General features: G+C 41.4%; 1 protein-coding gene across 3 annotated transcripts in view; it reads left to right on the top strand.

Annotated features, from left to right (window-relative positions):
• Positions 1-4,508: 4,508 nt before the first annotated feature.
• LOC138740527 (calnexin) overlaps positions 4,509-16,175 on the top strand; it is a 35,850-nt gene continuing 24,183 nt past the window's right edge. For 2 of the 3 annotated variants that reach the window (XM_069893316.1, XM_069893318.1), the window contains exons 1-5: positions 4,509-4,638; positions 7,669-7,795; positions 9,635-9,708; positions 13,904-13,956; positions 14,845-14,986. In XM_069893316.1, coding sequence (XP_069749417.1) covers positions 7,670-7,795; positions 9,635-9,708; positions 13,904-13,956; positions 14,845-14,986 — 395 coding nt within the window. In that variant the 5' untranslated portion in view covers positions 4,509-4,638; position 7,669. Of the gene's footprint in view, positions 4,639-4,748; positions 4,773-7,668; positions 7,796-9,634; positions 9,709-13,903; positions 13,957-14,844; positions 14,987-16,175 lie in introns of those variants that run through there. The other variant, XM_069893317.1, reaches the window with a different exon arrangement.

The raw sequence follows: 16,175 nt of genomic DNA on the forward strand, positions 1-16,175 counted from the left end.
CTCAAACTGCCAAGTCAGACTCTGTGCGAGCAAGGCTGGGGCAAGCTTGTGTGCAGAAGGAACTGTTTAAAACACTTTGTAACTCATCTTGTTACCCACAAAATGAACTCCGTCTGACAAATTGCACATTGAACAGCTGAAAAATATTTATTGAGAAAACTCAAGCCGTTTATGGAAAATATTTTTCTGCCCCTTGGACAAGAAAAGGTGCACAAGACACTTGGCATGACAAAAGTGAAGCAAAGGAAGGGTGTGACCAACAGTCAAAGCTCTAATCAAATGTTCAATGTTTAAAGTACAGATTTATTGTCAGAGTACCTGCATGACATCACATACAACCCAGACTATTTTCCTTGCAGGCCAAGCAGAATTTTTATTTATCGGTAGTGTAAAAAGTACTCAAGAAAATATATAGATACAAAAGAAAGAAATATAAGCAAGAAGGAAGTGCAAACAAACTGACTGTGCAATACAGAAAATAAATATTCAATAATAAATAACGTGCAAAGAAAGATTCATTAAATGTCTCTGATTCAGCTTGTTTTAGGAGTCTGATGGTGGAGGGGTAGCAACTATTCCTGAACCTGGTGGTACAATTCTTATGGCATCTATACCTCGTTCCTGATGGCAGCAGTGAGAACAGAGCATGTCCTGGGTGGTATGAATCCTTGACAATTGCTGCTGCTCTCCAATGGCAGCATTGCATGTCAATGACAGGAATAATTTTGCCTGTGATGTACTGACCTGTGTCCCTATCCCTCTGCAGAGCTTTCTGCTCAGAGGTATTGGTGAGCCCATACCAGGTTATGAAGCAGCTGTTCAGCACACTTTCCACCACACTCTCCACCTCTGATTCCCTCAATGATCTCTGGATCATATACCTCTGGTCTTCCCCTTCTAAAGTCCACAATCAGCACCTTGGTTTTGGTGACATTGAATGTGAGGTTGTTGTTGCATGATTCAACCAAGTTTTCAATCTTTCTTTTGTGTGCTGACTTTTGTCCCCCTTTCATACAACCCATTACTGTGGTGTCATCAGCACATTTGTAGATGTTGTTACTGTTGTACAGAGCCACACAGTCGTAGGTGTAAAGTGAGTAGAGCGGGGGCCAAGAACACAACCCTGTGGTGCTCCGGTAATGATGGAGATTGTGGAGGAGATGTGCTTACCAATCTTCACTTATTGTGGTCCTGAGGGGAAGAAATCCAGGATCCAACTATATAGTAGGTTATTGAGGCCCTGGCTTTGGAGTTTGCTGGTCAGTTTTGAGGGGATAATGGTGTTAAATGTCAAAATGTAGTCGATAAAGAGTATCCTGATGTATGCATCTTTCCTGTCCAGGGTTTTGTGAAGAGTCAATGAGATGGCATCTGCCTTAGACTTGTTGCTGTGGTAGGCAAATTAGAACTGATCTATGTCACTGCTCAGATAGGAGCTGATATGCTTCAACACCAGCCTCTTAAAACACTTCATCCCTGTGGATGCGAGTGGCACTGGCCAGCAGTCATTTAGGCAGGTTACCACACTCTTCTTGGGTTCAGGTTTGAAACAGGTGGGTACCACGCCTTTGCCGGAGTGAGATGTTGAATCTATCCATGAATACAATGGCAATAAGATCAGCACAGATTTTCAGTAAAAACACACCAAAATTCTGGAGGAACTCGGCCGGTTTTTCAGCGATCATAGGAGATAAAGATATATTGCCAATGTTTCAAGCCTGAGCCTTTCTTCAAGGAATAGGCAAAGAATATGCCAAAAAATAGGCAGAATAAGCAGATTAGAGACAGTGCTGGGGGCTGGGGGAAGAGTCCAGACCAACAAAAGGTGGTAATTGGATATGTTAAGGGGAGAAGTGAGAATTGTCTGTGCAAAGGAAGACAGAAGGTTCACCAGCAGCTAAACTTAGTGAGGTGCTTGAGGAGACTCAGTATGTCACTGAAGATCCTTGAAACATCTACAGGTGAACCGTGGAGAGCATTATGGCTGGTTGCATCACTGTCTCATATGACAGCGCCAAACCTCAGGGCAAGAAAAATCTCCAGAAAGTTGTTTACTCGGCCTGCGACATCACAGGCACCAGACTTCACTCCATTGAGCCATCTACACGAGGCGGTGCCTTAAAAAAGTAGCCTTCATCCTCAAAGACCCCCCACCACCCAGGCCATGCCCTCTTCACTCTGTTACCATCAGGATGGAGATGCAGGAGTCTAAAGATGAGCACTCAGTGGCACAAGGTCAGCTTCTTCCCCACTGCCATCAGATTCCTGAGTAATCAACAAACCAAAGACACTGCCTTACTTTTCGTTCACCACTGTTTATTTATTTATTTTCTAAAATGTATTGTTTTAAGATGGATCATAATATGAGTGTTTGCCCTGTGATACTGTCGCAAAATATTGAATTTCGTGACTTGTTCATGGCAATAAATTCTGATTCTGAAAAGAAGGAGAAAAAGGGAGAGGGACAGAGTTGAGGGAAGGCAACGGAGGAGGAAGTTTTGAGGGGAGGGGTAACAAAAGCCAGAGAAGTTGATGTTAATGCCGGGGAGGGGTAACGAAAGCCAGAGAAGTTTATGTTAATGCCATCCGGTTAGAGGGTGCCCAGACGGAAGATGAGGTGTTGCTTCTCCACGTTGCTGGGTACTCAGTCCAGACTGGATGCTTTCCTTGGATTCACTCTCCCGAAGACAGCCCACACGTCATCCTTGGAAAATAACAATATAATAGGATATGAAAACATTTTAAAGCAATTGAGAGTTTGGGTAGTGATCTCCTGAAAATAAAGCAAAGACAACCAAAAGACCCATCGCCATTCATTGGTGGGGGGGGGGGGGGGGGGGGGGGCGGTGGGTTCGCAGAGAAATACGAGAAATAGGTGCCTGAACAGTCAAATCTGGGGACTCAGGGGTCTACCAAGGACTGGATATCCAGAAGAGGTAAGAGAGAGTGAAAGACGATGGGGAAATTGAAAATGAAGGCAATATTTTAAATGTAACGTGATGTGGAAGATCAAGTCCTTGCCTGGGAAAAGCAAATTAATACTTGCAAGTGAGTCCTTGTTTTTTGCACCAGACAGGAGCAATGATTCTATAGCCCCTTTCACACTTGCATCTCACTAAAGTGTCCAAGGATAGGAATGGAGGTTTGGCTTTTCATACTTGGCCACTCGTAACTGGGACACTGATTGCTTTCACACTTGCAAGGAGCCATCCCTGGGGCTAGGTCTGTTCTAACCTCTACTGGTGATGTCATGACGCATCGAGCAATGGTGGACCTGCCCTAAATCCTGATCAATGTATTTATGATCTTATTTAACAAAATTAATTATACCTTATTATAATATAATTAAGCTTTATGTACAGCACAATATGAGCTCTTCAGCCCTTGTGGTTGTGCTGACTTTTATAAACCTTTATAAAGGACCGTAGGAAAGTGCTAGCAATAAATAGCAATGGCGCTCAATTTTTACAATGTGGGGAAGTTTGTAGTGCTATAGCGTACAATTTATATCGTGTGGGAAAGTTGGTAGCACTATCAAGTATAATTTATAAATACCATGGGGAAAAAGCAATGTCAGACCTGCCCTCCCAGAATTCTATATGGCAGAGGAATGGTTGTATGACAGGCTACATGCACAGAGCATTCATGGAGGGATGTCTCTGCTGCACAGCATTCTGGGAAGTTGGGTCTGCCATTACTTTTTCCAACAGTCTCTATAAACTGAATGCTATAGTGCTACCAATTTTCCCACACTGTTTAAAAAAATGTCCACTATTGCTATTTATTTCCTCTCTCTCTCTCTCTCTCTCTTCCCCCCCACCCTCTCTTCCCCCCCCCCCACCCCCGACTGTGACTTTCCCACCACAAAGTTTATACCTTCATTTTAATCTTTTCTTCCTTCATGTTCCTGCACTTACGCAAATACTTGGGTAATTTCAATCCCACAATGAAATAACCCATTTCACACTTGCACGATTGCAATGCCAGCGTCTGCAGACACTGGGGATTGTAGTAGGGGTCGAGGGCGTCAATCCCTGGTGTGAGATGATGTCATCTGAAGCTGGTGTTGAGCTGATTTTGCTTTCACACTAGATACTTTAAAGGCCGTTAACTGGCAGTTAATTCCTGGGATCACTTGCAAGTGTGAAAGGGGCTTATGATGGAATATCCCCAAATCATCTGAAATGCAGGTTAGCTGCTTTGTGATTTCTCCAGAACACAAAGTAACCAGGAGCCAGCTTCTCGGGACGTGTGTGGAGGATGCACCTGTCACGGTGGCAAATTAAGCTTTTATTGTTTTAAATAAATGAGTGAAATGAATGGCAAATACATTAAATTAATAGAATTGAAATTGAAGGTAAGTAACATTTTTAAAGTGAGTGTTACAGCAAATGACTCAGGAGAACCAGCTTGCTGCACATTCATGGCTGGTTGCCATGACTCCACCTGGTGAAAGTTCCCAATGGTTGCCGGGGGCAAAGGTTAAGAAGTCAAAGGCCGCTCTGGCTTGTTCTGCGGCAGCAGTGTTTGTGAGGGGTGCCGTGGGATTGCAGAAACAGCCCAGGGCACATGTTGTCAAGAAGTAGCACTAAATGTAGCTGTAGATTCCTTAATAAACTCTTCATTTTGAAACATTAGGTGAGTAATGGACCTGTTATGTGTAATGTAACACCTGTAATGATGTGCTACCATTGTTGTTAATTGAAGAAAGTTCAAAGCAGAAAGAGAGGAAGGTGTCTCTCACCTGGGAAGACATGTGATCCTTGACTGGAGTAAGGGTTCTGTAGTAATGTGTTATATTGCCTCAGCAGTCCCTTTAAAGTAATTTTTTTAACGTGGTGTCTTTTAGAAGGCCTATGAATTTTTTTAAATCTAAAATCAACTAAACTTGTGGATAATATTGTTCCCATTAAATGATATACAAGCAAGTTACTGTGGTGTTCATTCCCCAGGGCCACCCAGGGCTGTGAGTGACTGATGACCACAAAAAGTGCATCCACCTTTTATATGTTCAGATTAATTTAATAATATTATTAGGAACATGAGAAGGGGCACCAGTGATTGGGAGGGAAATTGATACAGAATGAAAATGTCATAATTAAAGCAAAATCTTAATGGATGGAATCCGATAATGTCCTGGAATCTAAATGTGAGGTTAAACGTGGGTACACAAAAGTTATTGAGAAAGAGCTCAGGCCCAAGACACCGGTAATATATCTTCTCCACCACCCCCCCCCACCCCACCCCCCCACCAACCCCCAATGGATGCTGCGAAACCGGCTGAGCTCCTCCAGCATTTCTGTGTGTTTTTACTCCAATCACTGCGACTGTAGACTTTCGTGTTTCATGCAAAAGTTGTTGGCTGAGTTATACATTCCCTATGCCTTTAACCTTGCACTGTCTGGCTCACTATTGAAATGAATTGAATTGTGTAAATTTAGAGTACTTGCACAGTAGACATGAACTGAACTTCCCATAGAAAGTTAGCTTGTCAACCTCAGTATATGTACACCTTTTTAATAATAGATTCATTTCTACCTACAAGCTCCCTTCCGCTGAAACTAAGCAGTTACAGTTGTAAAGTCCTATTTCTCTGCTATTAATAAAGGCTGATTTTAAAAATCAGAATCAGAATGGATGAGTTCTTGAATATGTTCCAACCACAGATTCAAGGCAGTCCTGCAGACTCTCCTCCACCTCCCTTGACAATGCGTTCACCATCTTCACTACTGGTGCTGTGGTCTTCGGTCTCTGCTTGAATGCCAGGAGTAGAAATACAGCCAGGTGATCAGACTTGCTGAAGTGCAGTCGTGGTATGGCTTGGTAGGCATTCTTCATGTTGGTGTGGCAGTGGTCAAGTGCTTTGGCTCTTCTGGTCTCACATGTGGCGTGTTGATAGTAGTTTGTCAGAGGCTTCTTCAGGTTGGCCCGATTGAAGTCCTCCACGATGATCGTCGAAAAGACATCAGGATATGCTGTCTCATGGCTGTTAATCACAGTGCTCAGTCCCTCCAATGCCAGCCTGACATTAGCCTGGGGAAGAATGTACACTGCAACCAGGATGATGGCAGTCAATTCCCTCGGCAGGTAGAATGGGAAGCACTTGGTCACCAGCTGTTCAAGGTCAGGGGAGCAGGTCATATTGCCGTCTTCACACCCCCTACCACCACGCTGGCCACTCGCTCTCTCGCTCACCCGCCCAAGACGCACTCCTGTCTATTCCTGCCCCCTTGTCTGCCCAAGTTGTTTTTCAGAATCCAAAATAAAAGATTAAGCACCTGTACATCTTCTAGCATCTCCCTAGTAGGGCTGATTTGTTCATACAATCAGACATTTTACTCAGTAGCTTTGCTTTTGCCCCATTCTAGAGGAATACATGTTAGATTTGCTCAAATATTCTCAAATCTTGCTAGAATATGCTATCAACTTTTAATGTACTTCTTGCCATTTACACCTTCCTCAATATCTGACAAACATAACTCTTCCATGCTCTCTTGCCATGCATACTGTCTTTGGACTAACGTACTGCTCCAGACAAAATTCTTGTATATTTCTTGTATGTTTTGAAGGATGGGAGGAAACTGGATCACCTGGAGGAAACCCACGCAGACTCGAGCAAACTCCTCACAGAAAGCACCAGATTCAAACCTGGTCACTGGCACTGTAATAGCATTGCACTAACTCTTACTCCAACCTGTTAGTTTGAACAGTTAGTCAAGAATATTTAGTTACTTGGACTGGATGCCCCTTTGTTGATTAATCTGCACACAAACTTTCTTCAGTGTTCAATCCCAGGACACACTGAAGTTCCAATAATGCTACAGATTTTTAGAATGAGAGCATCTCACTGATTATCTTTCCTGAAATTTTATTATGGGCTCTCCATACACTCCAACAGCACATCGTTGAAATGCATTTGCAACTTTTCTATTTCCTTGTTAAATGGGACATTGATCATCGAAAGTGCACAAGTTTGCCAATATTGCAGAAATATCTAGACTTACTTCTGGCTCTTTTGTGCTGTTGGATTTACGTACAGCCTCTTCACTTACAATTCCACCTTCATCCTTTACTTTGACAGTGTTTTCACCCGAAATTCAATTCCATGTGTTATACGTGAGAAGGAAATTGTTCTCGCACTTGAATTTCCAGCGTAACTGAACTGGTACTGGTTATCACTTTGCATTACCTTCCATTCTTCCAATATCTGCACCTCAAACTTGCTATGGTTAAAGTGTGAGCTGGTCAGACTCACATATTCCAAAGACATACAGGTTAGCGGGTTAATTTGTCACATGGGTGTAATTGGGTAGCATGGGCTCATGGGCCAAAAGGGCCTGTTGCCATCTAAACAAAGATAAACAGAAATAATCCTGTCCCACCTCCTGCCAAACCCTTCTTTCACCAGCAAAGTTCAAATAATCAGCCTCAGAAATCATCAAGGTTCTTTTTTTTTGATTAGTGTATATCTCTCAAAATTTAAGTAATTAAGCTTTTGCCCCTTAAATCAGATTTCTTGGGGTTATAGAGGAAAAGAGATGTTTGTGAACATTGATGTGGCGATACTTTGGGAACTGTTATGTTGAAGGCTGAAGAAGGATTTCTGTGAGGGGAAAATAGCTGTACATGACCTTTTAATAAACTAATTGCTTCACCTTCACTCAATAGCATGTGGCTGCAGTTCCTCACATTTCTCAGGGTCTGTGGACTGACTCTGGTCTTTGCACAGCTTGTTGATGATTCCAAGAAAGATGAGGAGTTTCAAGAAAATCCTATCTTCACTCAACCACACAGGGTAAGACCTTGTACAGTCAACTGCAAAAGTAACTTCAGTTGTCCAATATGCCATATGTAACCACTGCTGTATTTTCTGTGAATATTTAAATTTCCTGACAGGTCAGCAGCTGGCAGTGAAATCATGCCAGTTGAAACTGAGATTATTGTCAATCATTAGTATTCAATGTCAGGATCATGAATTTTCTCTGAATTTCATCTCTGTTATGATATTCACCAACCAACTCAACATCTATTGGGAATTGAATCTGAGACTGTGCTACATCACTAATATGGACCACACTTTGAGACATCTGGTTATCCTTTAAAAGTATTTGGCACAGTATCATATCCATTAATTTGCATTTGATATTTCACTATTAGCTATGAGGAAATATAATAGATATATCATTTAATTTTTAATTTAGGCAGACAGCACAGTAACAAGCCATTTCAGCCCATGTGTCTATACCGCCCATTTTACACCCCAGCTCTCCAGCGCATGACATCCTGTTTTGCGGAAACTGCCAAAATGTTTGGCCTGGAAGTCAGCCTGAAGAAAACTGAGGTCCTCCATCAGCCAGCTCCCCACCATGACCACCAGCCCCCCCACATCTCCATCGGGCACACAAAACTCAAAACGGTCAACCAGTTTACCTACCTTGGCTGCACCATTTCATCTGATGCAAGGATCAACAAAGAGATAGACAACAGACTTGCCAAGGCAAATAGCGCCTTTGGAAGACTACACAAAAGAGTCTGGAAAAATAACCACATGAAAAAACACACAAAGATCAGCATGTACAGAGCCGTTGTCATACCCACACTCCTGTTCGGCTCCGAATCATGGGTCCTCTATCGGCATCACCTACAGCTCCTAGAACGTTTCCATCAGCACTGTCTCCACTCCATCCTCAACATTCATTGGAATTACTTCATCACCAACATCGAAGTACTCGAGCTGGCAGAGTCCGCAAGCATCGAATCCATGCTGGTGAAGTCCCAACTGCGCTGGGTGGGTAACGTCTCCAGAATGGAGGACCATCGCCTTCCCAAGATTGTATTCCATGGCGAGCTCTCCACTGGCCACCGAGACAGAGGTGCACCAAAGAAGAGGTACAAGGACTGTTTAAAGAAATCTCTTGGTGCCTGCCACATTGACCACCGCCAGTGGGCTGATCTCGCCCCCAACTGTGCATCTTGGCACCTCACAGTTCGACGGGCAGCAACCTCCTTTGAAGAAGACCGCAGAGCCCACCTCACTGACAAAAGACAAAGGAGGAAAAACCCAACACCCAACCCCAACCAACCAATTTTCCCTTGCAACCGCTGCAACCATGCCTGCCTGTCCCGCATTGGACTTGTCAGTCACCAACGAGCCTGCAGCAGACGTGGACATACCCCTCCATAAATCTTCGTCCGTGAAGCCAAGCCAAAGAAAAAAGAACCTACACTTCCAGTACATTTTGAACAGTGGAAGGAAACTGGAGTCCCTGGAGAAAACCCATGCAGACATGGGGAGAACATACAAATTACTTACAGGCAGCGCTGTAACAAACCCTGGTCCGTTTCTGATCACTGGCACTGTAAAGGCCTTGAACTAACCACTATGCCAGCCGTGCCACCCTATATAAAAGCATGTGCATTTAGTTTCTCATCATGTGAAATTCCCATAAGCAGTCTGAATCCGAGTACACATTGAGACAATGCTAAGTGATAGCTATGAAATATAAATCAATAATCTCAGTTCATGGCATTGAATCCCCAAAGACGAGCAGTTTTCTAAAGCGCAGATATTCCTTGCCATCCTTACCATTCCTTCCGTGATGCACTGTTTTCACTGTACCATTGATTTTTACAGATTGTTCCTAACCCACCAAAGCCTGCTGGTGATATCTATTTAGTGGCATCTTTTGATACGGATGGTCTTGAAGGGTAAGTTAGTCTCCATGCTTCATCTTACTGTAAGTGTGTAGGCAGTCTATCCCTAGAGAAAATTACTTATAATCTTAGAAATGAATATAAAATGTTCGTAGATATTTGGCAGCCTTATTTGAATTATTTGAATGCCTGGATAGTTTAGTCTATTTATTAAATGTTTTATATTTAATTTTCATTCCTTATTAGTAATTTAATATTTTTATTTTATTTTGTTTTGATTGTATTAAATGTTGATGCCAGCTCTTTCCCCCTTTTCCTTTTTCTTCTTCTCCCGCTCTGTCCACTGTTTCTTTTTCTTTCTCTTAAGATACGGAGAGGTTATTTCTAGGCTTAATGTGCATTTTGAGGATATAATTATTTATGTATATTTGTATACATTCATACATACATTCATTGAGTCCTTTGTGTGTGTGTGTGTGTGTGTGTCGGCAGTCTATTTGAATGGTTGTGATTCTGCATACAGTATAAGACCCATCCTATTTGCTGCCATTTGATCATTCAGATGAATGCGTTAATTGCTGCCCTGTCTCTGCTGAGCAAGCTTCAGTACACACAGCCAAATGATAGCTTGATTTTCCAACACTTATCCCAGGTGGCAGGATACACCTTGTCCCTACCACAACACTAACCCTAACCCAAAGTGACAGTCCCCTCTCCATCCTCCATCACTCCAATCTTTCAAATAGAAGAAATCACACCTCATTTGTTTACCTTGAAATTCTGACTCAAATTCCAGAAACAACAGCTGTACTAAACTAGCTCAAAGCATTTTTTTCTTGTTCCTCTCGAGCACCCATTCTCAAACCTTTTTTGGCTATGACCCCTGAGAACTCTGCTCAGAGTTTATGGGCCCTCTTCCCTATGAAGCAGCCAAGTTTTGGTTTCTTCCTTACTTCTCTCCTACCAACTACATAAAAAGCATAAAAAATATTTGTTACATGAAGTGAAAAGGCTTTTACTTAAATGTGCTGTGGGCCCCAGGATGACCATAGGGTCCCCACTGAGAATAGCTGGTCTAGCGTATAAAAGATCAACTGTAAGGAAGAGATGGAAAAATATTTTTAAGGGAACATTTTACACCTATAACAGAGACATCAGCATTTTCTGTCCATTATATTAAATTGATTGTTTTTTGTATAGAATCAATTTCATATAAGTTACTTTATCCATCTAATTAATTCAAGGGAAGGATTTACCCATACACCTACTGAAAGTCAATCCTTAAATTTACAAGTAATTAGTAATACTAGAAATAAAAATGTATGAACCAAAGGCGAGAGTTTTGGAGCCATGTGGTCATGTGACAGTGTGCCAAGTAGAAACAAGTAAATGGGGACAAACTTCTAAGCACAGTTACCTCTTTGGATTTGCAATGTAATTCCAGCATGAATTACGCACACCAAAAAATATTAAGTTCAATTCCCAGCCCCAATGAGTTAGCTGATTATACTTGTAAATAGGGGATGAATGGTACATTTACTCTGGGTGTCTCTGAATTTAGAACCCAACCCCAATAATTACTCTGAACACCAATCTTTTTAAAAAAATAAAATTCTTCCTGAAAAAATAATTGGGGATTATGATCGACAACTTCAAGATAAACACAAAGATAATTTCAGATTTTCTGTAGCACGTAGGAAATTGGAGAAAAAACAAATTTACTTTTATTAAATTAAGCAGGTTTAATCGCATAATGATGCTGGCATATTCCGTTAGCTCAACTGACCTAAAAATGTTTTGCTGCTAATTTTCGTTTGTACTCAGCATCAGATGCCTCTCATGTCAGTGTCCAACAATAGTTGGCCACCATTGATGGATTCCAGTTGCCTTGATTTTGATTTTCCATGAATGCAATGTTCTGGTGAAACTTTTCACCATATTTGTCACTGTCTGCACCAAGATCAGCAGGGAAGACGTCCAAATGCGAATACAGAAAATGAATTTTCAATGGCATGTTGCACTTCATTGTTTTGTATTCTTGAAGTAGACTTAAAACAGGAAAACACAAAAATAGGTTGTATCTAAAAAAAAAACCCAGCCATTTTAGAATGATTTTCATGATCAGTAGGCCAAAATCTATAAAATACACCCAATAGTATTCAGGAAGCAAAATCTTCATTGTCCAGTGCCACTTGGGCAACAAGGCAGATGGGTCAGCCAGGCATATCTTGAGCAGAGGACATATAAACATTTGAAAGAAAAAAAACCATTGTTAACAAAATTTTTTAAATAAAAGCTGTACCCTGAAGTATTGCCAAATTTGGTGACTTAATGACGGATTTGGCAATTCACAAGTAAATTTGCTGGAAATGTAAAGTGACATATCTGAAAACTGGTCCAACTTTGGATGGAATCTGGATCACTGAAAATATTACCCAACACAGAAACTTGCCCAAAATGTAATTGATAGAAATAATAATGTTAATTATTTTTCTTTAATAATTAACTACCTTTGCTCAGTCAAATTTTGATGGCAGATATTTTAGATTCCTTCAAACTTGAATGAACAGTTATTTTTGCTTATCAGCTTTACTTGGAATCTCACTTTTTTCTCTTTCTATCTCAAGCAGGCCCTATGTCCTGATTGGGTCCAGTACCTCAGCTCCATATTCCTCGAATCACCTCACTGATTAGCCATCCCCCATACTTGAATTTGGACAAAGGGTTTCAATCTGAGATTTAGTCTGAGAAAGAACTTCAACTAGATAGGGCAATAGTCTCCCTTAATATTTCACACCTGGGACAGTGGTCACAAGCATGGATTGTGACTTTGCTTAGTGAAGGGCTCCCCCTGCTGATCAAACTGAAATCATTTCATTGAGTGAAACCAAACATGAAATTTGAACTTCCTGGTCTGTATGGCTGAGTTGCATTGCAATGAAGCAATCAAGGGAGCAATTAACACGATATTTAAATATTCAGAGAGCATATTTGCTTCGTAGTTCTAGAGAAAGAAATGATCACTACCTTAGTCTTTGTTTACTCACAATATCCTTTGAGAACAATTTGCATTCTCAATTTCACCTTCAACCAAATCAATCTGAGTACCATCAGTACCAGAGACACTCAGCAGATCAAACAGTGTCCTTTATAAAAATACATAACCAACGTTTGGTGCTTGAGCCCTTCATCAAGATTTTGTTAGTCTTTGTGAAGAGACTTTGGGTTGTTCTTCCTCATCAACAGATAAGGAAACTTGGGCAGACTTGAGAATGATGCATTAACAAAATGAAGTGACACATCAAGATAGCACTGTCCATCAACTTGGAATTATTTGGTGAGGTTTATACAATCAGAATTTATTGTCATGAACGTCATGAAATTTATTGTTTTGTGGCATTACAGTGAAAATATTGCTATAAAATTGCATTTAAAAATAAATAAATTAGTGCGAAAACAAGAAAAAGTAAGGTAGTGTCTGTGGTTCATTGTCCATTCAATAATCTGAGGGCAGAAGGGAAGAAGCTGTTGGATGTTTATCTTCAGGCTCCTGTACCTCCTTCCTGATGGTAGCAGTGTGAAGAGGGCATGGCCAGGGTAGTGATGGTCCTTGAGGATAGAGCTGCTTTCTTAAGATTCTGCCTGTTGTAAATGTCCTTGATGGTGTGGAGACTGATGGCTGTGATGGCACTGGCTGAGTTAACAACCCTCTGGAGATTTTTCTTGTCCTGAGTGTTGACACCTCTGTACCAGTCAGTAATGCAACCAGCTCCACGGTGCACCTGTAGTCGATCACAAGAGTTTTTGGTGACATATCAAATTTCCTCAAACTCCTCACAAAGTACAGCCACTGGAGAGCCTTCTTTATGACTGCAATGACATGAAGGCTCCAAGACAGGTCCTCAGAGATGTTGACACTCAGGAACTTGAAGATCTTAACCCTTTCCACTGCTGACCCCTCAATGAGGACTGGTTTGTGTTCTCTTGATTTCCCCTTCCTGAAGCCCACAATCAGTTCCTTGGTTTTGCTAACGTTGAGTGCAAGGTTGTTTCCACATTTACATGGATGTGGACAGTAGATGCTGAGTTCAACTGGTGTCTGATATAGAGTATCGGTAGGTAAACCAATGAAAACATTTTGAGAGCTTGGTTGAAGTGCAACACTGTTAGAGCTAATTGAGGTCTCAATATTCAAGAACATACTCTGTTTGCCACACAAGAAGTGTTAGTTTTCACATTGCCTTTCCAGATGGGTAATCTCTGAAGCAACAAAGGATGACACTGATGACACCAAGTATGAAGGTAAGTCATCTCTGAAATATCCCCAAAATGATTACTAAGATTTAATTTACTTTGAATTTTATCTCTGGTTTACTTGAAATCCACACTATTTTAAATAAGAATGCCAGGAAAATAGGTTTCTCCTCTTCAGAAGAGGAGTACGCCCAAAGACACACCATCAAACCTATTTTTGACTGAGGATGAGATGCTACTCCACAGTCAACTGTTTGTTGCTGTTTTCATACATGCAGCAGGAGTGAGATTCGCCCCTTCTGGAAGTTTGACTTGAATAGAGATACAATTCCAGAGTACAACTGCAGCAGCAAACCTCACATTACTTCAATTTGGGCAACCAATTTCCATGCAAATCCAGTGGTTCGTGGTGAGGAATTTAACCACGGGCACCATTACAAATCATCTTTAATATTGATTTTTGGTAGAGTAGCCAGTGCAGTGAAGTGCACCAACTATCTAAAACAGGCAGACATTCGAGCAGGCAGCAGTAGGGACCTAGAACTCAAGCTCTTCTGTCTCATTAAATTTATTTTTTTTTAATTAAAGTTTAAATTTAAATTTAGACTTTCAGCACACAAGTCCATGCCGTCCAATGATACCCAATTGATCTAAAAGCTCCCAGTATGTTTAGGAGGCTGGAGCATCCAGAGGAAACCCATGCAAACACAGGGAGAACATGCAAACTCCTTACAGACCGTGCAGGATTTGAACCCCGGCCATGATCGCTGGTGCTGTAATAACGTTGCACAAACTCCTATGCTAACTGTGCCACCCCAACGCTGGTGCTGTTGGGTTTGAAGTTACAGGACTTGAACTTGCTTTGTTTGGTGGTGTTTTCTAATACATGAAGGTGTCGAATACATGTTTCTGATTTCTTTTGTTATTGAATTGCAGGAATGTGGGCTGTAGAGGAATCTTCTGACCAGAAAGTTCCAGGAAATAAAGGACTGGTGCTGAAATCCCAAGCCAAGCACCACGCCATTGCTACCTACTTGCAGAAGCCCTTCACTTTCAAAGACAGGCCCCTTATTGTGCAGTGAGTATTTTGTTCTTAAGCAGTCTCACATCATTGTTTAAGAAATAAGAAGCATCTGATTATCATTTTCAACAACACCACAACTCTCAGATATTGTGAACCAAGTGCGTATAACCGTGTGGACACCAGCTGCTTTTCATTCCCTCAGCCACATCAATTCAAGTCAAGTTTATTATCTCCTGATTGCACAAGTATAACCTGATGAAATAGTGTTCTCCGGTCCTCATAAAACATAGAATATAGAACAATACAGCACAGTGCAGTCCCTTCGGCCCTCGATGTTGCGCTGACCCATATATTCCTTTCTAAAAAAAGTACTAAACCCTCCCTACCCCATAACCCTCTATTTTATTTTCATCCATGAGTCTAAGAGTCTCTTAACTGCCCCCAATGTTTCAGCCTCCACCACCATCCCCGGCAAGGCTTTCCAGACACCCAACTCCCTGTGTAAAAAAAATCCTTTGTACATATGCCCTCTGGCATTTGCCGATCCTGCCCTAGGAAACAGGTGCTGGCTATCCACTCTATCTATGCCTCTCACAATCTTGTAGACCTTTATCAAGTCTCCTCTTATCCTTCTAGGCTACAAAGAGAAAAATCCCAGTTCTGCTAACCTTGCCTCAATGCAAAACACTCAACCAAACAACTAAACATAACACACATACAAACAATACATATGCAGGCCAAGTATTCATATATACAAATAAATAAATATTGTTTCATGAATATGAGCGTCTCGGATGGTTAGTGTGAGCAGTTCCTTTGGTCGTTCAGCAGTCTCACTGCTTCTCACATGTCCATTTGTAAAATGTACAGCTGGGCCTCATCTCCATGATGTCTTCAAGGTTCCTTTATTTTTTCCTAGGGTTCAGTTTGAAAAGATTAGCTTGATATTGCAACCAACAAAAGTTAGAATAAGAAAGCTGCCAAGGAAAACAAAAAGAAATGTTTGTCTTGGTTTTCCTGGAACCACGTTGCCATAGGGAAACAAGACAGTTGAAGCGCACTATGTATATGCACTGATTGTATAATAGGACTTGGTGCTGATTTAAATTGTTTTGAGGGAAGGGTTAAATCTGACTTGCATCTGGTCATTGTAAGATTCAGACCAGGTGACAGATACCTGAAGCAATTTGCAAACTGGTCAGAACCTAAATTGTCAACAAATTTAGATAAGTTTCTTGGAATC

Source organism: Narcine bancroftii, chromosome 8 (assembly GCF_036971445.1).
Source record: "Narcine bancroftii isolate sNarBan1 chromosome 8, sNarBan1.hap1, whole genome shotgun sequence".
Lineage (NCBI taxonomy): Eukaryota > Metazoa > Chordata > Chondrichthyes > Torpediniformes > Narcinidae > Narcine > Narcine bancroftii.